We start from the raw sequence: 26,141 nt of genomic DNA on the forward strand, positions 1-26,141 counted from the left end.
ATGAAGGTGACAGACGCATCCTCTCGAACATCCCTGCAGTTGCGCTTCCGAACAAGCAAGCCGCATGGACTGCTCTTCCTGGCAGCTGGGAAGAGGGATTATTGTTTGTTGGAGCTTTGCTCGGGAAATGTACAGGTGGGATTCACAGCTAAAACGAAAAAAAAGGCTTGTGTGGCCTGCACTGTTTAGTGTTTTTATTTAAGCTGTGATCTGTATTAATTGTCAGTTTGTTTAGAAAAAAATGGAAAATTCAAATAATCTAATTAGTTTCAGTACTTGGTATGTATTTCTTGTAATGATAATAATTAAAGTTGGTCTCTAGAAGCCTATTAGACCTCAAGAGAGTCTTAAGATCAAGATCATTCCATTTAAAGCATTAAGTTCATGCTTTGTAAAGGACTAAGTTTCATATTCAATGATGTTAGCATTTCAGAAACTGTTTTGATCCAAGTAATTGCTTTGAAGGTAAGTTTTTTCTTAGAACATGATTGTCACCTGGATTCTTAGAAATTATTGATCCTAGCAGAGCTAGAGAGACTTCTGCATCTAACCAAGTCAAAATTGGGATAGCAACTGRACCTTGCAAACAAACTTCTAATGTAATTTTGTTTTTAAAAAAGGTGTTTTGTAAGTTATATGATTAATAGAAAAATTTCTGAAAATTAATAGACTATGTCTGATTGTCAAAAATACAGCTTTGGAATTTCATAGTTAAAATTCTGTCTTTTGCAGTTGAGGATTAACTTTGGAGTTGGGGAAGAAGTACTGCATTCTCAGCAAAGTTCTCAGCTGAATGATTTAGCTTGGCACCTGGTTGAACTACACCATGAACTTGATAATGTCACACTGGTGATTGATAAACATGACAGAACTAGTGCAAAAATGCCTGGMATTCTGCATGAACTAAATATTGATTATGGATTCTTCATTGGTGGTGCTAGTAAACTGGATGTTCCCTATCTTGATGGAGCACTGCCTAGGTTCCGAGGATGTATTGATGGTGTGACATTTAATCAGCTGCATATTCTGACGTCCCTTAGGCCTTCCCCTGGCTTTAAAAATGTCCACGAGGTTTCAGTGGGATGCAGTGATGAGTTCTTTGCAGGTGAGGATGAGCCCATTAGCTTCTTCAGTTCCAGATCGTATGTTTCTTTCCCCTTGTGGAACATTGATGATGAGGGAATCTTGGATTTTACACTACAGACTTCAGCTCCACGTGGCCTGCTGCTTTATCATTCAGGACAAAGAGGAGATTTCATTGCAATGGAAATGGAAGATGGATTAATTAAGGCCTATATTGGAAATCATAAGAGTAGGACACAGCTTTCGTCTCGTAAGTCAGTCAATGACAGTCACTGGCACTACATTGAGCTGAAATTTACTGCAGAATATGCACAGCTGATGTTGGATGAAGAAACTGTGAAAACATCGTTGCCTCCCCATGGCGATCTGCCACTTCTGAAGGGGCCACTCTTTGTCGGTGGGGTGGATGACMGCACCCGATCAGAAGTGATTAAGTTAGAGCTAGCCTCAGTGTCTGGGAAGTATGCCAGAGGAGGGTCCTTCAAAGGTTGCTTAAGAGACCTGAAAGCCAATTCAGAAAGGAAATCACTGAAGAATGTTCTGGTTACAAAGGATATTTCAGCTRGATGTGAAATGAAAAACACTTTCAATACAAACCTTTCTTTAAAGACAGCTGTAAGGAATCCTAATGTGAAAGCAGCTCCAACATTTGTCATCTCTCCTGAAAGTTCCCTTTCCCTGGTCAAGGAAAACAAAAGCCACCTTTTAGTTCTAAATAACTTGACTGTGCTAGAGGGTGGGCAAGCTTCACTTGAATCTAAACATATTAAAGCCAGCTTAGACTTTCAGAATTCAGGGATTCATCAATCACAAATCCTTTTTGAAATAAAGGAACCACCCAGTCATGGCCACTTGAAATTAGATGCTGAACCAGTGCAGAAGGTGAAGTCATTTACCATGCAGGACCTGTGGCAAGGAAGGATTCTTTATGTCCATGATGGCTCTGAGAATCCTTATGATCATTTCACTTTCTCCATTTCTACCAGCAACGAAGAGGTTGTGCTTCCATATTTGCAAGGTAATGAGCAGCACTTGTTTAACATTACTGTCACTCCAGTAAATGATGCTCCTGAGATCACACTTCCTGAGGGGAATTTACTAGTTCTGTTGGAGAACTCAAAGAAACGTTTGACTGGTGATATAATAAAAGTTCTGGATGAGGATACGGATTCTGAAAGTCTCAGTCTTTCAGTGCTCGGAAATCTGAATGCAGGTGCAGGGTTTTTGGAACATTCGGAACATCCTGGAAACGCTATTACTGCTTTTTCTAACAAGGACTTAAGAAAAGGTGACATTTTCTATGTCCACACAGGTGTCAAAAACTCAAGGATTGTTCTGAGGGCGAGCGATGGCGAGAAAGTGAGCAATACTGTTGTGTTACGTGTCATGGCCATTCCCTTGGATTACAAAATTGTCAACAACTCGGGAATCGAACTACTGCAAGGTGCTGCAGCTCTGATCACACCGAGGCATTTGGCAGTTGAAACAAATGCTGTCCTGCAGGAGCTGGAGATAAGGTACGAGATCACGGAACCGCCCCGCTTTGGGGAGGTCCAGCGGCAGCTCTCAAGAGGGAAATGGAAGCAGGTCAGCTCTTTTTCTCAGCRCTCTGTTCAGCGCAGCCGTGTGAGATACTGCAGCACTTCTAGAGAAACTCAACTGGAAAATGTTACTGAACAATTTAAATTCAAGGTGAGCATAGGAAGCAGGATCAGTGAAGAGTACGTGTTTCCAATCAAAGTGAGATGGTTAAAGTACTATTTATTGAAACACACTCCTCTAGAAATTGAGAAATCAAGAAAGAAATACTTGAATTCAGATAATCTTTATGCTGCAGTTGTGGATCTAGACATAGCTGAAGATGAACTTCATTTTAAATTGCTTTCYCTACCAGAGAAAGGACAAATACTTCTTAGTGATGAACCATTGAAAAAAGATTCTGCCTTTAGCCAGAAAGACATTGCTGATCAAAAAGTGGCATACGAATTAATGGGCAGTCATCCTGAAGACACCCAGGATTCATTTAGATTCCTCATTTCTACTAAATATCTGGAATCAAATTTTTATGAATTCATCATCAACATTAAATCAGATCTTGGAAGTGTTACTGTGACTAATAATGGCTTGACTGTTACTGAAGGTGAAGGAGAATTCATAACAAGCRCAAAATTGTTTGTGCAAACACTGGATAATAAAACTTTCCAATATAAAGTTTTAAAATTTCCTCAGCATGGGAAATTAAAACTCATGAATTTGTCAAGTTCGTTTGAGAGTAGTGATAACATCACCACTTTCACTAACCAAGATATAATTGATAAGCGCCTTATGTATGTGCACGATGACTCTGAGACAGTGTTTGATGAATTTCTTGTGAGAGCTTCCAGTGAAGAATCAGGAAAACGGATAAACTCTGATGCAGGAGTAGGGACTTCGTCGGTAGAAATTAGCTTCAATATTTCTGTCCAGCTGAAGAATGATGAGAAACCAGTACGTGTAGTAGATAAGGTGTTCGACATAGTGAAAAATGGGCAGCGATTGTTAACTCTGGCAGATCTTTGCCATCATGATCCCGATTCTGACTTTGATGATGGACGGTTGCTGTATACTAGACGTGGCATTTCCAATGGAGATTTGGTGCTCGCCAATGATACATTTCACAGACTCTATCAATTCACACAAGAGGCCCTGGAACAGAAGCAGGTCCTGTTTATGCACCGTGGCGCAGACGTGGGGCGCTTTGTCCTCTTTGTGACSGATGGCAAGCACTACACATCTTCGCTGCTAGAGGTTAGTGCCACGGAGCCCTACGTTAGGCTGGCAAATAATACAGGCTTGCTGGTTCAAAAAGGAAGAGAGGAAACTATTGCAACAGCCAACCTCAGTGCTGTTACAAACCAAGACATTAGAAGTGACCACRAGATTAAATATGAGATCCTCTCTTTCCCAAAATATGGACAAATATATGTAAATAACCAGTTGATGGATTCTTTTACTCAGCTTGATCTGAGAGAGGGGCATGTGGTCTACAGGCACGACGGCAGCAACAACCTTACTGACACATTTAACTTCACAGTCCATGCTAAGGATGTCCGTGTGGATGCTGGAGTGCATGTTCGTGTGTATTTGGAAAGTCATCAGTGGCCACCGAGGATTGTGAACAATAACAATCTCTTAGTTGAAGAAGGAAAACAAGTTAAGATCAGTAAGGGAAAACTGCAGGTAAGTTAATCATGTTGTTTGTTTCCCTGAGACCTTGTAGCTTGCTCTGCCTGCCCTATGCTTGCTCAGTCATAGCAGAGTCTTTAATCGCTCAGTTCCACAGAACTGTCTTTTCTTGGCTGACTCTCCCTGCTCCCCCAACTAGTTTGTCCATGTGTTAGATGCTGAGTTCTAGAGAGAGACTGACACTAGCAAACTTTGAGTGCTAGGAAGGAAAAACAGTGGTGTTAAGGAAAGGGAGACTGACCAAAGGCTTGGACTGGTTCTTGAACGAGTTAAGATTTGGAGAGGTTGCACCCATATATTTTGGTCACGACAATTGTACTTATTTATGTTCGTGTTTCATTGTTAGTTGAACTGGTGGAGAATGGTAAGGGTTACATTTCCTCCAGTTTGGAGTGAGCCCAATTAACACTATTTGAGGACTGGATTAAAAATTTTTAACACATSCAACCATGATAACCATCAAAACTCACAAACAGTAGGTTTTAATCTCCTGGATTAACCCTTTCCTATATTTTTCGTGTTAAGATTTACAATAACCACCATGAAGGGGCTTGTGCAGCCCATTGCAGACTAGGAACAGTTTGCTTTAGGAGCCCATCTGCAGATCTTAGGGAATCCTTAATGCCACAGTGTGTTGCTTTTCAGAACAYGTAAAACATGTTTGCAGTTATAAAACGCTCCCATGCCATGTTATTTAACACATCTACTCAAAGAGCTGTATTATATCAGGAATTGCAGATGTTCTGTGTGACTCAAATGAGGAATGCCACTTAAATACGTAGGCMATCCCAGGGTTAAAAGTGGAAAAAAACCCCAAAACAGTAGAACATTAAAGACTTTCTCCTGCTTTTGTTTAAACAATTTTGTGGTATTCTTTTAATTTTAAGGTTGCTCACGAAAATAGTTCTCCATCTGAGATTGTGTTCACAGTACGAGTACTTCCAGAACATGGGTACATTCGGAAGTTTTCATCAGAAGAAAACGCTGCTGGTTCTGACCAAAAGCCAGTTTTGACGTTCACACAACAAGATGTTGATGAGGGCAACGTTCAGTACGTGCAGACAGTTTCTGGCCAACTAAATGATCATTTTTCTCTGGATGTGACCAATGGTGTCCGAGTAGTGCGTGGAATTGGAATCTCTGTAGACATCATCCCCGGGGTGATTCCACTGGAAGTGCAGAACTTCACAGTACTGGAAGGGGGCTCGAAAGCCCTCGTGGAAGATTTTCTAAAAATTACTAGTAGGCACTTTGCAAAACTCAGCTGTGAATATGTTTTAGTTGAGCAGCCAAAGCATGGATATGTTGAAAACACTCGCATTCCTGGAGTAAAGTTAACCAAATTTACCAGAAAACAGGTAAGGTGTCCACTTCACTGCAGTCATGAGTACTTCTTTTGTTTATATTGTTAAGTGGTAGTTTTTATCTGCATTGTGAGGAGATAATGGGAGGTGGTAAAATGCATGAGTTTGAGCTTTGCTTTGTACCGAAGATCTTGCAGCATTTCCTCTCTGAGAGAGAGACTGTATGTGGCTAATAAGCTAATTTTCAATCCAGGAAACAAAACAAAACTCACCATCCACTAATGCTCATCATTTTCAGTTTAGTTTTTTTCCAAAAAATAYTGTGGTAAATACAGTGGGATTGAAGTTTTCATTTTCCTTTTAGGTGGAGGGGGGAATGCATAGATTTGCAACAAGAAAGCAATTTAAGATGGAAGGATTGAACAGATGAGCTGTAGAATTTGCTGTTGTGGAGAGAGAATAGAGGAACAGATATGAGTGTAAATAAATTCATAAAGGTCATAAAAACTAAAAAAAAAAACCTAAAAGGTTGAGTCAAGAAATATCCTAGATATGAATGCATTTATTTATTTTAGTGTCAGCTAGTCAGCTATTATATTCAGGTCATTCTGTTTTTCAGGTTGAAGAAGAATTGATCTACTATGTTCATGATGACAGTGAGGAACTGACAGACAATTTTACTGTGATAGTAAATAATACCGAACTTTGGAAACAAAGTTTGCCCAAGACTTTATTTGTAACTGTTATTGCAGTAAATGATGAAGCTCCTGTTATAAAAGTTAACAAAATTCTTCAGGTATGTTCATTGTCATCTTAAAATGCTGATTTTCTACCTGATATCATTTAATTTCCTTCATTAATGAGTATTGCGTGTGTATGTGGTGGGATGCTCAATATAGTGAAAGGGTTCCTAATATTTAAATAAATTATTTAATGAAAGGAAAGAAGTAGTACAAAGGTACTTTGTATACAGGCATATTCTAGCCATTATAAAGATTTTTTTCTGCTGTTGTAATGTAAAGCAGGCTGTAAGTTTATGTAGAGAGCTGACTGAGTTTTCTTTTAATCTTAAAGATACGTGTGAAGTCTTTTAGATTCACATTGGGCTTGTGGCAGTGATATAGAAGCTATTATTCTAACTTCCATTAAATTTCCTCTCTCCTCCAAGTTCCTAAAGACATTTTAAAGACTGATCAAATGAAATTTAATCCACTTTTACTGCCTTTTTTTTGCTTAATATCCACAGCAAGTTTTTATTGTAGTTACAGTACTTACRGTACTGTAAAAAGTCAGGCTTGGTTTCTTCTCAGATCTCTTCCTGTAGCATTACTCCTGACGCTTTTTCTTATTTCCTGCGATATTTCAAATTTCCTTTTTTTCTGGATGATTATTTGTGTTCTAGTAGCACACAGTAACCAGAACAAATTTATTCTGGGCACTGTACCCCTGTAAAACAAAAGGTCCCCACCTGCAAAGCCCCTCACTCTGAGATGTGACACCAACTGTGTGACTGTGAAAAGCAGAATGAAGTGGTGCAGRTCAGCCGATAAACCTGTGGTTGCAGTAAACTAGCTGTGAGGCATCTGGACAGAGAAGACTTTTAGGAATTAGATATTCAAAAGAAGGTGATCAGGATACCAAGAAGCTGCAGCATCCCTAGTGCTGCATGATGCAGTTTACAAAATTGTGGCACATCAGACATGTATTGCTGTAGTGATGATCGTAACCTTGTATTGTATAAATAGGCTTTTCACATGAGAAAAAGCAGAATTTCTAGGCCGTGAGGCTGGCAGCAGTGTGCAGCTTCGCAGTAATGGCAGTGGCCTGTGATAATCTGCAGCTTCCCACAGCACAGGCCACTGCAGCTCTTAGATCTCCACCCCATGCAGAGGCTGCTGACAGAAGGGCAGACGCTCAGTGCAGGCAGTTGGTGTTACAGAGTAAAACCTGCTGCAAGTAATTACAGTGGTACCTATAGACAGCAGCACAGCGGGCAGTAACGATCATCTCGTAGCAGATGAGAAGGATTCATGTCCTGTCAGATGTTTGTGTCACCCTTCTGGTGTGTTCCTGGCTTTGAATCACAGTCTGTCAGGGACCTGCAGCTGTGCAGTGCAGGGCAGCACGCTGAGTTCTCCACAGTCCTGTCTGTGAAGCACAGACTTCCCAGGAATAAGGACAAGCTTAACCCAGCAAAGCTGGTCCCTGCCCTGGGGCGTGCAGTCCACCTACCCACAAGCAGGATCATGTGTTTGCTGTGGTTTTCCTGGTCAGGAACAGCTGCCGAGGGAAATAGGCCTTGTTTTTGTAATAACTGGGCGCTAAAATTCACAGGTAAGTCAGACTCATGTGAGTCGTAACAAAGCTAAAAGTCAACCTGTATAGTGTGTGTGTGTGTGTGTGTATATGTATGTCTGTGTTCAGAGAGAGCGTGTACAGTCAGGATATGTACTGGGAGGCATACACCAAGATGATCCTTCTTTGGAGCAACCTTGCACATCTCTCAGGTTAGAGCAAATGTTTTTTCCCTAGTCCTGCTGGATGCTGCGATGAGCCAAGCAATCCTATGCAAGATAATACTTGCTGATGTTGCCATGTTCTAGCCAAGCAATTTGTCCTCCTCAAGGATATGACTAGTAGTGAAAGCTGAGTAATAAACTGCATGTTGCTTTCCAAAATGCAGTAACTCATTTAGGCATTACCTTCTGAAAGGTCAGAAACGTACAGAATATACAAAAGTGTAAAATCAGAGACCAGTTCTGTGAAAACTGAAGTACCTATAGTATGTCTTATTCAGAACGCCTTATTTTAGCAAAAATGTTTCAATTTTTTGCCCTGGATTTTGTTGTATTTTTTAGAAAAGATCCAGTTCTGTGTTCTACAGTGCATGCATGTCTTTATTTTGTGCACTCTCCTCTTCAGTAGGACTATCTGAGCTGCCAGAAGTTCAGCATCTCAGAATGTTTGCAGCTTTCAATCTAAAAAGAGTTCAGAAGAATAGATAAGTTCCTACATGCTGCTTGGTATTGAGAACTAGGTACCCTTGAARATGTGTGGTTCATGGCTGGTGATCTTGGTGAGGATATATGGAAGTTAACTGGGCTTTGTCACAGGGCTTCTGGTCAAATGTAAGAATTTTTTTTTAACGTGCTCAAGCATTTATGTTAGTGTAACACATGCAATATAGAAAGTTTCACTGAAAGAGAGATTCTGTAATGTGTACTAGATATCCCTGCATTTAACTCAAAGCATTTTCATTAGAAAAAATAGTACTTCAAGGATAAATGTATTGAGTAAGTGAATTTATACAACGCGTTACAGTTTATTTCCTATACTTTTGGCATGTTTTATAGAGAGTTTTATTTTTGGGGGGAGAGGGATGGAGTGAAGACAGAGAAATACAATTTTTAAAGAAAATTGCTGTCCTGACCTTACTTGTTCTATGTATGTATCTTTTGAAATATCTTTATCGGATAATGCTGCTGTGAATGACTGTACCCTTTTGTTGCCACAAGAGGGTGGTAGCTTCCTATAACTAGAATTATTTTTTTCAAAAAAAATCTTGCTGAAAGTTGTAAGTGGARCAGAACGGATGGTTTCCCAGCAGGCAGGTCACATACCTTTCTGGGGACCATGCCGACAGTGTTAGGCAAATACAAAATTAATGTAATGCTACATCGTAGAGATGGGATAGAGAGATATCATGGTGCTCTTCAGGGAGGGCTGGATCCTAGATGTGGAAAACGAGCTATTTGTACAGTATTTGCAGTATTCCGAGTGGCCACTTCTCTACAACCCGGCTCAGCTTGTGTATCTCCWTTCTTTGAAGATCATGTTTCAGGTCATAGAGGACCTCAGCAGTACAGTACTTGCACAATATTTTATATTTTTGTTAGTGTGCTGCAAAAGCAGACATAAATGGGGACAGTGTGGTCGGAAAACTCTTAATAAGAGAAATTGTTTTTAAAACTTACGGAAGTTTAGCCAGAGTTATATGTGGTAATATACTTGCATAGTCCTTTCTTTTGCTTTCCCGTACTCTGTGACTTTGTCACCTCTGTGTAGAATAATCTGAGCCAAGTGTTAGTGACGTGAGTTGAAACGGTCCCAGAACATCAAACTGGTGACAGGAATATGCACTAAACTAGTGACTCGGCTGCCGTGGCRTGCTGCTGGTCCTTAGGAAGTCCTCCTTTCCTCTAAGTTACCATCCCATGTGTTCTAGGTGATATCTTCTATCAAAGCTCTCTAGTAATGACTTTAGAGAGAAATACATATTTCAATGAAGACAAAGGCTTTCTTTTGTTTGCAAGATGTGCTACATTTCTGTGACAGAAAACATCTCAACTTTTTTTTTTTCAAACTTGTTTTCTTAGTTGGAAAACACGTATAACTTCATTACAGTATGTTGTTTTCAGCGGCAAAGATTTTTATGATACAATGTGGGGTGGAATCCTTTTTCTGTTGAAGTATTGTGGCAAAAACCCCAGTGACTGTTTTAAAAAGTCAGTATTTCATCCATAGTTTTCATTAAAAAGTAACACTGATACTTAGGGGAAAATCTGATTATTAATTTTTTATTTTTGGTGGATGTAAAACTTCCTTTGTCAAAGATCATGTATATTCTTTAACCTTTGGGGTGGTATTACTTGTAAGAAGTGCACTAAGGCCCTAGGAGCATWGGAAAGAACAAAGCAGTAAGTTTTTCAAAGCTCAAGACTTTATAAAGACTCGGTCTTTAAGGATTAAACAAAAAAAAAATGTACTGCATGAAATGAATTGACACTGATGTGTTGAGTGTTTAGGGACATTATTTCGTTTTAAGGGAAGTATCTATTGTTTCTTGTTAGTCTTGGTGCTTGTCATTAATTCTAAATAAAAATAGCAAAGATGAACAGTAAAGTAGGCTGTTGCTTACTGCTTCCAAACCAGTGAGTTGTGAATGATGCTCAGGTAGTGGTTCTCTTTCTTCAAAGAACTTAATCTTAAGAAAAAAAAATGTCAAATATATTTGCTTGCATTAGATGGTGGGTTTTCCACCATCTTTCCAAATGTTAGTGTTATATTTTTTATTCCTTTATTTGAAGCAAGACCTTGCAAAGTCCCAAGCAGCTGTTGAGAGGTGTTGGTGCCCTCATCTCCTATTGGGTGGGACTCCTCAGAGTTGGTCAGTGCCCAAAAATAAAGGCCTTTGGTGCAAATTATAAAAAGAAAATAATCCAGCTATAAGAAACTTCATTGATATTAAAGCTATTGTTGTCCTCAGGCTGTTTTTCTTTTTTCTTCTCCTGTGAAGGAAGTTGAGCTTGTTGAATGCCCTGCCCACTGTGAAGGACGTGACACTAATGATCATGTGGATGTGTTGGAAAGGACTTGCTTGACTCAGTTATCAAAGTACACTTTTGTTATGTTTGTGCGAACTCGGAGCGTGCCTGACAAATAGAGCACTTGTGTTGCTGCTGGCTAAAGTCTGAACTGCTGTTGAATGTTTCTGCTAGTGTTATTTCAAGGTCTTGTTTTTGAAAACTGTCTGCCAACATTAACCATTGAAATTCATGATAAGRAATTTGAACAGTAAGGGTGATAGCGACATACAGTAAAAATCTGGAGTCTTTCTTTTTCTTTGTATTTCACCCCCTCCCCGTTTTGCTTTTGCTTGAGTTTCCTGTCTGTCATTTTCTTTTATTTTCCTAGGTTTGGGTGGGTTCAGTCACAGAAATAACTGTGGATGACCTTTGTGCAGAAGACAAGGACTCCTCACCCTCTGAGCTGATGTATACCCTTACTGCGCCCAGCATTGGGCACTTGGCTCTGAAGTCTTCTCCAAACAACAGCATCCTTAATTTTACACAGGCTCATATAGTCGAAGGGCAGCTGGTGTTTGTGCACAGTGGTATGTGTTACCAGAATACTGGACCTGTTCACTGTATTTGCCTTTGTAATCCTTTGGGGATGTCCTTGTAATGACCCAAGTAGCAGGTCAAAAACATGGCAGAAGTGAGTCAAGCTGCTTAAACTGGGATTCCAAGGGAGACTTTGACGTGTAAAACTCTTGTCATGATGGAAGGGCAGAAGGAAGATGATAGTTGTCATTTAAGGAACTGAGTCTACGCTGCGTTTCAGAAAGGGTAAATGCACATCTATAGGCTCACGAAATGAATCTATATTAAAAGAATTAAAATGAATAGGTTTCATTTTTCAATTAGCAGGCATGTAGAATGCACAGTAAAACTGAAATGTAAAATTGCTCAAGCCATATGGCTGCTCCTGCAGCTGCTCTGTCTCTGCCACTCTCCTTCATGGCCAGTGCTTCAGAAAAGGCTCTTGTTTTTTCACTTTTTCTGCTTTCTCAGCCTGGGATTTTCTTTCCTCATTCGTCTTTGACAGTTGCTTGAATTATACTCATCTTCTTGCCCACAGCCTTGTCCTGGGGCCTGTCCTTATCAGGCTGCTGTCATTACTGTTCTTTCCCTGTCAAAGGTGACATCTCAGTTGTTCATACAGTGTTGTTGTGTCCCTCCTCTCGGGTCTTTTAGTGTATGCCAGCTTCTCTGGCAACTCCTAGGAAAGAGTAGCCCAATTTCCTGCCCCCACAATCTGGCTTCTGCTCCTCCTGCTTACTCTGACCCTTTCCAAGGCAAAAAGGTTTTAGGGCTGAGGCTGCTCTTCTGTCCATTGGCTACTCCTGGTGCCACTGATCACTGCAGCTGCTAAGGGTCTGCCCCTGTACATTGCAATGAGTCTCTGTCTTCTGTCTGTTTTATACTGCAAGAGTACTACTATTTTTTTGTTTTCAGTGTAGTATTAATCTCCCTAAAACCTTTTCCTTCATCTTTGCCCGGTGTTGTGATTGTACATTGTTGCTTACTGTGTGCCGAGTTGCAAATCTGCTTCTTTGTTCTCACGTTTTATATTTGCTTTCTTCGTAATCCCTGCATATTCTGTCAGCAGTATAAATGCTGACTGATTTCCTTTTTGGGACTCCTCTTCCAATGTGCACACTCCTTCCCTTGTTCACCTCCTTTTGCCACCCATATTTTGTCCTAACACCCTGCCAGTGGTTTCCTCGTGGCACAACTGAACCCCTGTCAGCTCTCCTCCTCAAGCCTCGGTGTCTTGCAGCAAAGTTMTTGCAACCCTTTCTGGCACCCTTTATTAATTTCACTTAGTTGTGCCTTTAAAATGAGTTATGCTGAAGTAATATATGCTGCACTCAAGTAGCACCTGAGGGTTTAGTTCTGTTCGTGACTGCATCAAGGACAAATTTCTGATTATTTCAGTCGGAAGGTTGCTCCTCATTAGCCAAGAAAGCAAGTAAAGCTAAGTAAGCACTTTCCCCTCAGCTTCAGGSAAAGCCCGAAATCCTCATTGCCCTTTTAAATGTGCAACCAATTGTGCGTTTTTATCAATAGAAAATARCAGAAAATAAAAGCTTTGAAAATACAAGAAAATTGGCTTGATGGTTTAGAGCTGCTTCTGTGCTTGCTGTAGGAATTTGCTAACTATAGTTTCCCAGGCAAGTTGTTAACTATAGTTAACTTCCCTAGGGCAGTATTTTAGCTATAATCTCAGAACCAACATGGGTCCCTCTGATATGTTCAGCGAGGAGTGCTGATCTTTATGTAAAAGTACATGGAAACCTCACACTTTAGGATGAAGGTTCATGTAGCAAATCAAGTGGAGGAGCAACAGTAATTGTTGGGGTCCATTAATTTTGAATTTTCTCATTCTCTTTTTCTACCTAAATTAACAACTTTAAGACTCTCTATTTAAACCACTGGGCACCCTAAAGAGTCAGGGAAATATATTTTTATAGGAATTCATTCAGTCTCCTGGAACTAATTTTACTATTGCTTATGCCTGAGCACATACAGAGAAGATTAAAGCAGAGAATAGACATTTATTATGAGTGCATGTTATTTCTGGCATATTTTGAGCTGTGACAGCATAGCCCTTTCAACAAAACTGAAGGAGCACAGGAGAAGGAAAGAGTTAAAGGAGTGATTCAACTCTCAGGTTAAATCTAAACCAAAATGAAAGCCTGTTCTAGTTGTTTTTCTCCCCAAATTACATCTCTGCCAAAATATGACTCTTTAAATGCTCAGGTCCCTCCTAAGATAAAAAAAAAAAAAAAAAAAAAAGAGAGAGAGAAAAAACTTGGTCAGTGTCTCCCCAAGTTTAAGCTGGTTTCAGCTTTACTAGGTTCAGTGAAAGAAGGGGGAACCTACTGATTTACACCACGGGATGTTTTCTCCTAGTTTAAGTGATAGTTGACAGTTCTTCCTTGGGATTGTGCTCCCTGCATTGTGATTTTATTTAATTCTTGATTAAGATACAGAAATACTGATCACAAAATGGCTTCAGGATGATTGATTCTCTTTTGCTGTGGCCCAAAGCAAAATGTGTGCGATGTGTTTTTGTGTATTTTAGATGAAAAATGGCAAAGTAAAAGAATAAATTTGTTTTGTTTTCTGCAGGAGCAATGTCTGGAGGCTTCAATTTTCAGGTTACAGATGGTTTGAACTTTTCACCCCGACAGATTTTTAGCATCACAGCTCAAACTCTGATACTTAGCCTGGAAGTGAACAAAGGACTTGGAGTCTTTCCAGGTTTGGCATTAACAGATCATTTTGATTTCATTATTTGAAATAATTTCATAAGCTGCCATATATAGCTGTTTGTTAGATAGCCATCTAACAATATCTAACCATTTATTAGATAGCTGTCATCTGTCTGTCTGACTTTTAAAAGACCAGTTATGTAGTCTCATACTACACTCTTTTAGTACACAGAGTCTACACTCTCTGGTGTGTAGACTTTAATTTCTTGATTCGCATATGCACTGTCTGTGATGAAAATAGATCGTGGAATTTATAAGTGCAGTGTAATGGAAACACTGTCTGCCTAAGCACTGAAAAAATGTGATTCAAATTAATTTAAAAGCTCAGTAGTGTATTCATAGAAGTAAAGATGCAAAGTGCTCATTAGAATATTCCACCTCTCATCTGGCTGTGATTTTACCCAGGAGACTTCAGGGAGTCTGACGAGCAAACTCAAGCTAACCACAATGCAAGTTTGCTTTTTTATTTGAGCAGAGTTATGGGGAGTAGCTGGGATGCACTGATGAATCAGAAAGCCTCAGCAACCTTGATGCCTATTTATGCATTTGGAAATAGCTGGGTCAGCAGCTTTGTGTTTGTTTTAATGMAATCCTACTCCTTTAGGAATTGATGAGTTGAGAGTCTCACCAGAGCCACCTACTGCTCTGCACTGTCAAGAGTAATTCTTCATTGGGTTAGTAATCTAACATTCAGTACAGAATTAGAAGAGAAAKTTAGTGTTTAGATTAGTCCAGTATCAGGAACATCTTCTATCACACTTCTTATGTAGATGTTCTACCTTGTTTTTTTCTTTGAATATGGTTCATGCAACTACAGATAAGTTCAAAACTAAGAAAGCTACTAATCCATGCCTTCATCCTAAGCAGAAAAGGAGYACTTCAGTTTCTTAAACTTCATGAATATAAGCTATATTAAATAAGGGCTTGCATTGAAAGTCACTTCAACACAGGCAACAAAAAATGGGATTGTAGCAGCATGATCTTCTAATTCAGTCAATATAAATGGGATTCAAATAAATCCACTTACAAGGCTTGTTAGTCTGTCTGTGATTTAGGTATGTAAGGGATGACAAGCTTTGTTGTCTGGTAGCCCTGAACTCCATTGCAGTGTCTGCAGTGCGGTGCGGTGCTGGCTCTGGAGGGAGCGATCCGGTCTGTGGGGACGGCGCAGGCCTTTGTGGCACTGAGGCGCGTCTCCCCCCGGCCCCGGGCCTCTGCTGCCATTGCCATGTCGGAATGCGGAGCGGTGTCATCAGCACGAAACCTGGAGTGGTGCCAGCATCACCGGGGCACAAATGCTCCTCAGGGATCCTCCGTGTTGGCCTGCTTTGCGTGAGTGTGAGGTTACCGAGGAGCCGCCGCGTGGCGCAGGGGACACGGRGGCTCGGGAGCTGCTGCTCCCACACGGGGGCTYGGGAGCTGCTGCTCCCTGCTCTGCATTCCGGAGCACATCTGCTGTGTGCCCATCGCGGAGCCGCCCTCCCGCACCCCCCGGCCCGCACAACAGCGGGGCAGGGAAAGGAGGAAGGGGGCACGTCTTGGATTAGTTACAGTGCAGGAGGCTTCCAGGCCTGAGGGGCTCTGCTCTTCTGAGGAATGCACACAGAGAGGCATGGGAAGGTGAAAGGGGGAACATAGAGCAAGAGGATCTCATTTTCTTCCAGCTCTGTTTCAAAGTAGATGTGGTTTGAAGCAAGATGGAACTACATGTAAAAAGGCCGAATCATGAGGTTACCAAATGCTTGCGAAACGTTCCCATTCATGGCCTTGCTTGCTGTGTGTTTTTTCTGCTGAATATTATAGCAGGAACATGTTTTGTGTTACTCATCTTAAAGGTTATGCTTTAATGGAGATGGGTTGATAATGCAGACTTCAAAGATTACGGCTAGTGTCTGAAATTATATGTAGATACCTATAAAGCTTGCTGCTAAAAACAGCAACAAAAAAAAAAAATACAAGAATGGAGGCAGAAGTGGGAGTGACGAGGGGTGCCTAGAGTTGTTCCTGTTTGTAGCTTACAGGAGTCTGTTGCTTTTCCAAATGCTGCRCAATAAGCATCAGATTTAGTTGCTGTGTGTAAACCAGGAGCAAAGATTACATCAAAAAGAGGCCAAGTGAAACTCCTGATATTTTACAGCTCTGTAATTCCTGGGAGTTGCTTGCACAACAGCTAGCAGTAAGAAGAATGTCTTTGTTTTTGTCAAAGCAATGCCAAAAACTGTCTTGGTTTGATTAAAATCAAGTGTTARGTAGTAAAAGGATTTTGTTACCCCTCAGTCTCTTACTAATATATGCTTTCTATTCAGGCCCTTATTGGTATGCATGACGTGCTTCCTACTTGTAGTTCAGTGTTTATTTAATGATAATCATCTCTTCATATCGATAAAACATAGTTCAGATTGCTGGTGTTATTTGATTTTGGTTTATGTGTGTTCACTAGAAAACTGCTGGATTAAGGCTTCTCTTGGGCAGACGTTGCTGAATCACCCTGCCTTCCATGAGCAAATGGGGCTGCCAAAGACATTAGCAAAGGCTTCTTGAGCTGGAATATGAATTTGGTTCTAGACATATGAAGGTAGTTAGGAAAAGACGACTGATTATGAAATATTATAAAATATTTTTTTTTAAATAAAATTCTAAGTACAATATTTAGATGAGTTGTGCCTGTTCTTGGTGAAAAGTTACTGTTGCAAACCTGAGTTACTTTTAATTTATATTTTTAGGATCCAGGAAGCCTATTTCACGACATGAGCTGAAAGCTGTAACCAATGATATGACCAATGCAGGAAACAGAACTATAACTTTTATGATTGTAACTTCCCCCAAACTTGGAAGGCTCATCAGAGTGAATTCTGATAATACCACTCAGGAAATCCTCAGTTTTACACAGTCTATGGTAAGCATTTTCTTTATAGTAGTTCTGGGGTGAGTTATTACTTCAAAGGCTGTTGAGTTGCTTGTTATTTGCCTTGTGCATTTGAATCTGTTTGGTAACCAGGCATATGTGACCCATCAGTGCAATCGCCCAGATTTGCCGTGTCATTAAATATGTGGCATCTAGTAATGAATGCGAGAGGAGCCTTTGTTCTCCTCTCCTTGGATGCTCACAGAGCCTTGGCAATTTCCATGGCTCTGCTTGCAACAGTATTTTTCAGGAAGAGTTGTTCCCTTGCCATTAACCAGCAGTCAGAGGTTAGAAGCCTTTAGTTTCTGGCAGAGGGAATAGCCTTTTGCTGTGTGAAAGCTCCAAGCATCGGATTCATTCAGGCTATTTGCAGTCCTCGTTGTCCCCAAGCGGACTCTTATTGCCTTTATGGGCTGTGATATTAAGTGTTTAAAGAATCTCAGCTGTGATACAGAGTCCCATACTTGAAAGGCTAAGAAGTGACAGCTCATACAGCTTGAAGGAAGATGTCTTTTGAGAAACTGCGACTGAAAAAATGAGTTACCTCTGTTTGCAGAGTCTGAATATCACTGTCCTCTCAGTAAACTTTTTAAAAGGGATAAATAGAAGGAACTCCAACTTCTGACTTTATTGGAGGAGAAGTTAAGAGATAATTTGGTACTAATCTACATTTAGAGATTAAGAAAGGCACTCTTTGATCTACTAATGGAAAAGTTAGAAAATCTGTTGGTGAGAAATTGAAATTTGACTGATTAAAATCTAGAAACAAGGTTCACATTTTTAGTAATTACAGTTAACATTTGACTTTGAAACATCCTCACCRGGGACTATGGTGAAATCTCTACCTAAGATGTGCAGACCAAGGTGAAGACAGGGTGTTTCTCCTAGTACTGTATTCTAATCCCATTATGTTTTTGACTGTGTTGCAGTAATTACTGAGCTGAGTTTTATGTTTCACATTATGAGAGAGATGCACTGTATTACACCACCGTTCTGTTCCTAAAATCTATGCTTTCATGAGTGTTAGGTGAAGCATGTGTGAGATTTTATCACGTCAGGCTCAATTTCATAGTCAATAAGACGGGAAGTTTTTGAGAAAATTGACCCCGAAAGCCCTGTTCCGTACATGCTATCAGCATGATATCAGCGGAGGCTCCTGCACCGGTTTCAGGAGGAGCTCTATCTATCGTTACAGCCCGTCCTCTGCAGTGCTCAAGTGCTCCACTGGCTGGCTTTTGTTTTTCACACCATGCAAGCATGTGTCATGGAAATAGGAAGATTTCCTGCAGGRTTTGGGAGCTGCCCAGTGTGTGTTACCAGTGCTCGGCCCAGCAGCGGCGCCGTCTTGGGTGCTGATCTCTTGGGCAATTATAAACTAACCAGACGAGCCAGGCCAGTATTTGTCTGGGAAGCTGCCGAGGACTTAATAGGTAACTGTCTTCTCTCCAGGTCAGTGAATGAATTATCAAGTGGAGGCTGAATTTAGTTACTGAGATTAAAGAAKTATCCGAATGTTGTGATTATTGGGAGTTTTACTGTACTTTCAATGAATTATGTTATTCATCCTAAAGCTCTGGTGTAATTCCAGCTGATGAGAATCCTCGTATGAAAACACCATCCTTTGCTTTCAGATCTGAATAAGAGAATTGCATCTAGTACATATATTCTCTGAAAGACTGCTGCTGAATTCTCTTTTGAAGCTGAGATYGTCTCTGTGAGCCGGACAGGATTTTCTTGTAAGGGTTTGGAGGGACAGTCAAAGTAGGAACAGGGCAGACTAGCTTCCTTCTCCCTTCCTCCCTTCAAGATAAAGAATTTTTCAATTAAACTGTCCTATTGGCTCTTTGGTTATAAAGAAGGAGGTATTTTCATGGACATTGCATGTCCTTCAGGTTTCAGTCATCTCTCACCAAGTATCTTTTGCTGTCTACCATGAAGCACATGATCCATCAAAGTCTTGTTTCAAGCCTTCATTCTTTCATACATTTTTCCAGAACAGTAAGTCCAGCCCAGGTAGTATCCTTATAAAGGAAAATCCCCTAGCTGTATGATAGTCTTCTCTAATCATAGKCTAGCTGAGCTCCCATTTGCAGTCACCATTGCTAATTCAATACAAGTTTTTCAGTGTTCCACACTTCTGTTCCTAGCATAAGGCATTCGTCTCGGTAATGTTTTCCCCAACTTGCTTGTTGACCAGCACAGTTTTAATCTTCAGAGAAAGAGAAATRCAAAATAATCTCTTTAGCTAAGTTATATATACAGTCGTTATGCATGGACTAAGGTACAAAGTCCTCTACTGAACAGTATTCTCAAGATTTTTCTTTCCTTACATCTCTGTATGAAAATCACCTTCCTCTTGTACTTGTGGCTTTCTTTACCCTCAACAGGTAGATGAAGGTGTGATCATGTATGAGCACTTACAAACTGATGCAACTGACTGGAGTGCAGAAGATGACTTTACGTTTACTGTCTCCTCTCCACCATCAGCCCTGGACCTCCAGGTGTTCCATATTGCCATCTCGTATGGAATTACCAGGCATGATCAGAACAGTTGTCTTCTGGCAAACACAGGTGAAGATGCTGGGCTTTTTGAGCCTCCTAACTGTTTTGGATGTCTCTGGGATTCAGTGAACAAATATTAAAAAAAATAAAAAGGGTAACGTTTTTCAGTACCAAATGACCAGAATACATTTAGCACAGTGTATAGTCTGAGTCGTAGCTTGAAAGACTGCACCACTGCATCTTTAGAAATATTAACTACATACTTCTGATCCTTGCTGTTGTTGTAGCAGGTATCCTCCATTTTGCCATGATAGCAGGGATAATGAAAGTACCATCTGGAGCTGGGAGATACTGATATTTCTCTAATCCTGTTCTGTACATCAACAGCAAATCTAGCCTCTTGTATTTAGATTTGTGTTTAAAAATAGTGGTAATATGTTTCTTGCCATGATACATGGAAATCAAAGATACTGTGAAAGAGAAATACGTGATTTCACAATGAGCATCATCTGTGTTTGAAATGCATATCTAAYTTCTGAAGTATTGCAACTATAAAATATTCATATTTTAAAATTGTGGTTTCCTTTCTGATAGGTGCCATTGTCCAGGAAGGAGGTAGAGTTTTAATCAACAAAACAAATTTAGATGCTTCAAATCTGCTAATTAAGCTACCTGAAGTACAACGGTCCATGTATGAAATATGGTATCAGGTTGTATCTTTACCCCAACATGGCACAATTGTTGTTGGAGAAAGAAATATCACCAAAGAGAAACCTAACTTCTCCCAGTACATACTGAACAAATTTGGAGTTGTGTATGTACATGATAATTCTGAATCACTCGCTGACCACTTCATTTTTGCTGTGTGGTTAAACCTAAAGGGCAAATCTGTTACAAAGCCTCATGGGGAAGTTTTAGAAGAGATGTTTAATATCGCTGTTGTTCCAGTGAATGATCAAGCTCCAGAGCTGAGGACTAAAATGCTTCACTTGAAAGTGCTGCAAGGAGATGTTTCAGTACTGGGGCCAGAGAATCTGAAAGTCGAAGACCTAGATAACAGCCCAGCTGAGCTCAAATACACCATTATTAGCAATCCTAATAATGGCTATTTAGCAATGAAGAGCAATCTCAGTGTCTCCATACAGGATTTCACACAAGCTGATGTTGACAGCGGCAGCGTTTGGTTTGTCCAGGATGGCAGTTCTTCCTCTGGTGTGTTTTATTTCAGTGTAACTGATGGTAAACATCGCCCTTTATACAAACTTTTCACTCTTGAGGTCATACCAATTGCTCTTGTCCTGGTAAATCATACCAATGTTGCACTGCCTCAGGGCCAGACATCTGTCATTATTACTAATGTTCATCTAGCAGCTGTCACAAATGGAAAAAGCACTAATATCATGTATGAAATAACTCAGCCACTCAAATTTGGGCAYCTGATGATTGAAAATGAGCCGGTTACTAAATTTGAGCAGGTGGATTTGTACTCAGGAAGGTTGTCTTACCACTTGACAAATCTCTCTGCATTCGAAGAATTCCTGGAGTTTATGCTGTTCACTGAAGAAAGCAGTCTAGCAGGGCAAGTGCTGAACATCACAGTGAAGCCTTTAGTACAGGTTGCTCCTGACGTGCAGATCTCAAATCAAGCAGTTTACACATTCAGAAGCAGTGACCTGAATGCTTTTGAGCTGGCTAATTTGACAAGCAGTAATCCTAGATTCGAAGTGATAGTGCCCCCGTTTCATGGGAGAATTGTRAAGAAGAGGCTCATGAATGATGCAGCATTGGAAGATGTTTTGGCATTCACCCAGGCTGACATCGATAGAGGTGTTGTGTTCCTCCACGTAGATACAAATATGACGGGCGTTGATCTTTTAAATGACTCCTTCACATTTATACTCAGGGCAGATGCTGTGCAGCCTGCTGTGGGCCGTTTCCAGTACTCCATAGTGCCACATGATCCTCTGCTTGTGCAGCGTTTTGCAACCCAAGTGCCTYTCTCAGCCAGCACAATCTCTCTGAACGTTCTCGCTGCCTCAAGGGATGAGGCACCAGGTTCCTCCCACAGTGCTGAGCCTTCAGTAGCAGCAGGGAAGACAACACCAACCACGTGGCAACGTCGTGACCGCTGGGGACAGCTACACAAGGAAAGTCCATTGCCTAATCTCGCAGTGGCAAAAGATGGATTCACAGAGGCTGAGAGCACAATCCAAGCGAGTGGTCGGAGTCCCAGAAAGCAACCTAGTGAAAGCAGCAACCCTTGGTACATCATTATCCCCCTGGTCCTGGTGTCTGTGTTGCTCATTATTGCCGTTATTTCTGTGTGTGTTCTGTTACTGTGTCAGAGAAAAGAGAAGGCAAAGCCACTTGTCAAAAATCAGATGGATGCAGTGCTCAGTAGCCCAGGCTGTGGTCCAGAACGGAGCTTGACRGTACCCACTGTCACAGTGACCCCTCTTCTCAAGGGGGCTGAGGGAGCTACAGCCACAGCATTCACACCAAGAAGACACCAAGAGCAGATGCTCCCTGCAGGTGCTACCCTGCTTCCTCCACCTGTAAAACAGTCCTTGCAAAACAGCTGGTTAAACCTCGATCCTGAAATGATCCAGTACTGTCGAAGAACAAACCCCACTTTGAAACGCAATCAGTACTGGGTATAGCTGGCTTGGGTCATATAAATAGGCCTAGAAGGGAAAGGAGAGTATACATTACTGACATGTTATTTACTCTTTATTGTGCTTATTTATTATTGGTTGAATGATTCATACTTAGAATAAATGAAAGTGAAATCAAAAAAAAAACCCAAAACATTGATTACAATGGTCTTAAAATCAGGTTTTCAATTGTTACTTAAGCAAAGTTGCCATKAAATTCAGTGCAGAATTTTGTTTTATGGATTTTTAAGCGTACCTTGTGCATACACCACTTTTTTTTTTCCTTGTGACAGGAATAAAGTAGAATTTCCCATCATGGATTATATATTTTTAATACAATTACTTTTTTTTGAATAATCAAATTTGCTGTAATGTGCTGCTTCAGGACAGAATAGAAGACCTATTGCCACCCTTTTTAGAAGTAGTTGCTAGATGATTAGTCTTAAAAATGTCATTTTGACCTAAAGGCTGTTGAAAGGCCAGAGCTAAAGAAACAAAGGTGTGATCATGTTGACAGGTATTCACCTGGGTCACTGAGCTGGAAATCTATGCAACAGTACTGTAGTAATGACAAAGTGGTAAAACTGTTACTGTGAACTGTTTGTTTTTTGAGGTTTTTTTTTTTTTACCTTTATTATTGTACACTAACCTTTGATATGTGTGGACTGTTAAAATGCACCCCTGACCTCTAATGCTCGTAGCAAGAAGTGTGTGTGTGTGTCAGTCAGCCCGCCTGCTGCGTTGCCTTTAGGCTTAGGTGGTGTTTGGAAGCACGCATCGAATTTCCTGCTGCTGGCTAAGGGCTGGGCTGTGCCTCCAGGAAAGCAAATGCAGCTCTCTGGAGCCTGGGAGTTCAAGTAGATGCCACTGGGCTGAGACCTGAGTCTGCAAGTGTTGAGGAACTGCTGGCAGAAGCAAAATCCTGTGCGAGGTAAAGGCTCTGTTCTGGAGGTGCTCGGCTTGCCCTTCAGCATCACATGGACCTTTATGCAATATGRAGAGTCCTGGTACTCTCTGCTTGTAGCTCTGTTGCTAAAATGTGCAATAATTTCCCTGTAGGGAGGGTGATTTTGTTTATATGAAGATCCAAGCTCAATAGCGATGGGCAGTCTCCTGYTAAGGGCCAGGTTTTTCCTCCGTGGAAACAACAGCAAAATTCTTGTTGACTTCAGAGGGAATTAATTGACTTCAGGGGAATGGTGCTGTGATCATAACCAGTCTCTTACTAAACAGTGAATTCTGATCTGTTTTTCCAGTTAGCTTTTCCGTATTACCATTGCACTCGRGGTCAGGATACCACAGTACTGTTTTGAGTGGACACTGGAATAATGTTCTTGTTTGAGCCCAGGGGCTGCTATTTTCACTTGTAGAAAGGAYGTAGGTGCCTGAGCGTCCTTGGTGCTATTCATTTCACCATGCTTTTGTTGTTGTTATTATTGGTGACTTTTAGCTGTGATTTTGCTATTTACTCAATCATTTCACTTATGGGGAATTTTCACCAATGAGGATGGCCAGATTAAGTCTCTGTTTATTGCTTTGTCTTGGGAACTAAATTGAAGAGCATGAGGACAGGGTTACTGATCGTTCTCACTTCTTCCACCATCAGCCTTACTTGTGGTGCACTTTGCCCGTTTCTAGGGAAGAGTTCAGTGTCAGCATAAAATAATCAAGCCACATCTTCAGCTGATGGAGTTAATGGAGTACTGGTGACTAAAGATGTGAACACTTTCCATCCTCACACTGAAGTGTATTTGGACACTGTGATGCACAGTTTTTCTTTACCTATCATTACCCTTTTTCCCCGATGCCAGTGTGAGCAGGCTGGAACTCACCCAGCACCATCAAAGGTAAAGGCTGGGGTGTTCCAGTGCCCCAGGTGAGCAGATCTCGCTCTGCTTTTCCAAAGAAAACCTTTGGAACTCTGGTTTTAGAAACTCAACTGGAGAGGTGGTGCTGCCAGGCAGAGCAGGGTGAGTCCTGCATCCTTGTGCAGGTAGATTTACATTTCCTGCACCTTCCTGGGAGATTTTCTTCTAGTGTCAAGCAAGCAGCTTCCTCCAAAGGCCAGCTGTCCTCAGAGGATTCTCTGTGTTCTGCCTCTGTTGCCTTCTCGCTGGAGCAGGAATCTTATCCCTTCACACCTCCTGCAAGGCTCAAGGCAAGGAGGAGTAAAGAATTATAATCCAGCACTTTCCTGACATAAGGAGAGGCTTGTCTTGTGTTTCCCAGCTCCTGTGATCTTCCTGTCAACAGCAAAAGAGATGCTGTGCTTTGAAACCTCCATGAGACCAAGATGTGTGCTGCCAATTTAGTGCCAAAATGCTGTAATACTGAAACCTGCTGGTGTAAGAGAATCCCCACTGAGGATGCCCTGACATGTTGTCAGAAAATGTGGAAGCAAAATAGGTGCCTAATGAGACTCTGCTAAACAAGCATCGAGCGAGACAGGTCAAGTTTAGCTGTTCAGTGTGCCCTGGAGATGGAGCGTAGCACTGCTCTGGTACTGAGGGTCTGAAAGTGGAATTGGGAGGTAATCTTAGATGGGTCAGAAACACCAGCAGTACGACTACAGCCTCCAAACTGAATGGAGCTGTTTGTGCCCTATRAACAAGAAATCATACATGAAAAAAAGAAAACAGTAATCTACAGGATTAATGCTGCATTTTTTCAGAATCAAATATAATGGGTTGAACTCTTTTTCTGTTTTCAAAATGCTTTTGGCTGAGAGTTTTTTCGTTTCAGGTAAATCAGACATAGAACTGTATTTTGAGTGCTGTTCTCATTTTTTAAAGTGTGGGGTTTTGTTTGTTTGCCTTTTTAATAAAAACAATCTCTTATAGCCTAATTCACTTGTGAAGTTTTCCAGTGTTGGGCCTTGTCCCTCAGTTGGTGCTCCTGGCATATAATTTTGGGTACCAAAATACCTGATGTCCAGTGGGAACATTTTGGTGAGAATCACGTATGAAAAAGTATGTTTTATCAGTGATAAAACACTGAGTGTCATGTGAAATGTGGAGGTAAAAATGCAATTGATAAGATGGATTTTAATATACAGCCTTGAATTCCCATTAAAAAATCTAATCATCTTAATCTAAATCTCCCTATTGGCAGTACAGAGAGGTAGTCTCTCTAGTAGAGGATGGTTCTGTTTTTTCTTACACAGGTATTTGTACATATGCACTGAGCAGTTCGTCGGAAGTGCCCATCTCCTTTTGGTGGCCACACAGGAGCTGAGGTGACTCCTTCAGATTATCCAACTTTTACATTGCTGGTAGTAGGTTTTGGGTTTCACAAATAGCAGCCACTGTGGAAAGTCTCCAAGAAGGCAAATATGTTGTACTTATGCTCACTGTGAGTCCAGGAACAAACATAATTTATGGTCAGAATCTGGTTTGAATTTTGGTTGTTTCGCTTAACTTGCATGTGTGTTTTATTTCAGAAAGATGGGCTTTCTGAAGGATTCCTTTTCTTACCAAATGGAGTTCAAAACTGTAGTATGAGTGCCTTAAAAATGTGCCTAAAAACAATAAAATGTTTTGTTTRTAAACAGCACACCAGTGTTTTTGTTTTCTTTAAAGACTATCTGTAAATCACTGCAATATAGAAACAGCAGATTCCATTGCCAGTAAAATTTTTCTGTCCATTTTTCTGATATTTATTTTTTAAATTACAGATGTGCAGACATCACTGCTGTGTGACACCTAGCATTGTGCCTCTAACATAACGAGTCAGAAGAGGAGAGAGATCCCAGCATGTGTCCTCCTGACTGCCCAATACTACTTTGAGTGTAACTTTAGGATAAATTGTCCACATTTGAACATGGCCACACAGCTTTGCTTTGGGTTTGC

At 40.8% G+C, this 26,141-nt stretch overlaps 1 protein-coding gene across 1 annotated transcript; it reads left to right on the top strand.

Moving 5' to 3' along the window:
• Window positions 1–25,443, top strand: LOC112944181 (chondroitin sulfate proteoglycan 4-like). The gene is made up of 9 exons (XM_026035573.1): window positions 1–135; window positions 733–4,302; window positions 5,196–5,666; window positions 6,232–6,408; window positions 11,307–11,505; window positions 14,090–14,221; window positions 16,956–17,128; window positions 19,525–19,708; window positions 20,234–25,443. Exons 1-9 carry the CDS (start codon window positions 1–3, stop codon window positions 22,297–22,299), a joined length of 7,107 nt encoding a protein of 2,368 aa, XP_025891358.1. The 3' UTR covers window positions 22,300–25,443.
• The last annotated feature ends 698 nt before the right edge of the window (window positions 25,444–26,141 follow it).

This window comes from Nothoprocta perdicaria, unplaced genomic scaffold, assembly GCF_003342845.1.
Source record: "Nothoprocta perdicaria isolate Ctin4 unplaced genomic scaffold, notPer1 scaffold_1, whole genome shotgun sequence".
In the NCBI taxonomy this organism is placed as follows: Eukaryota; Metazoa; Chordata; class Aves; order Tinamiformes; family Tinamidae; genus Nothoprocta; species Nothoprocta perdicaria.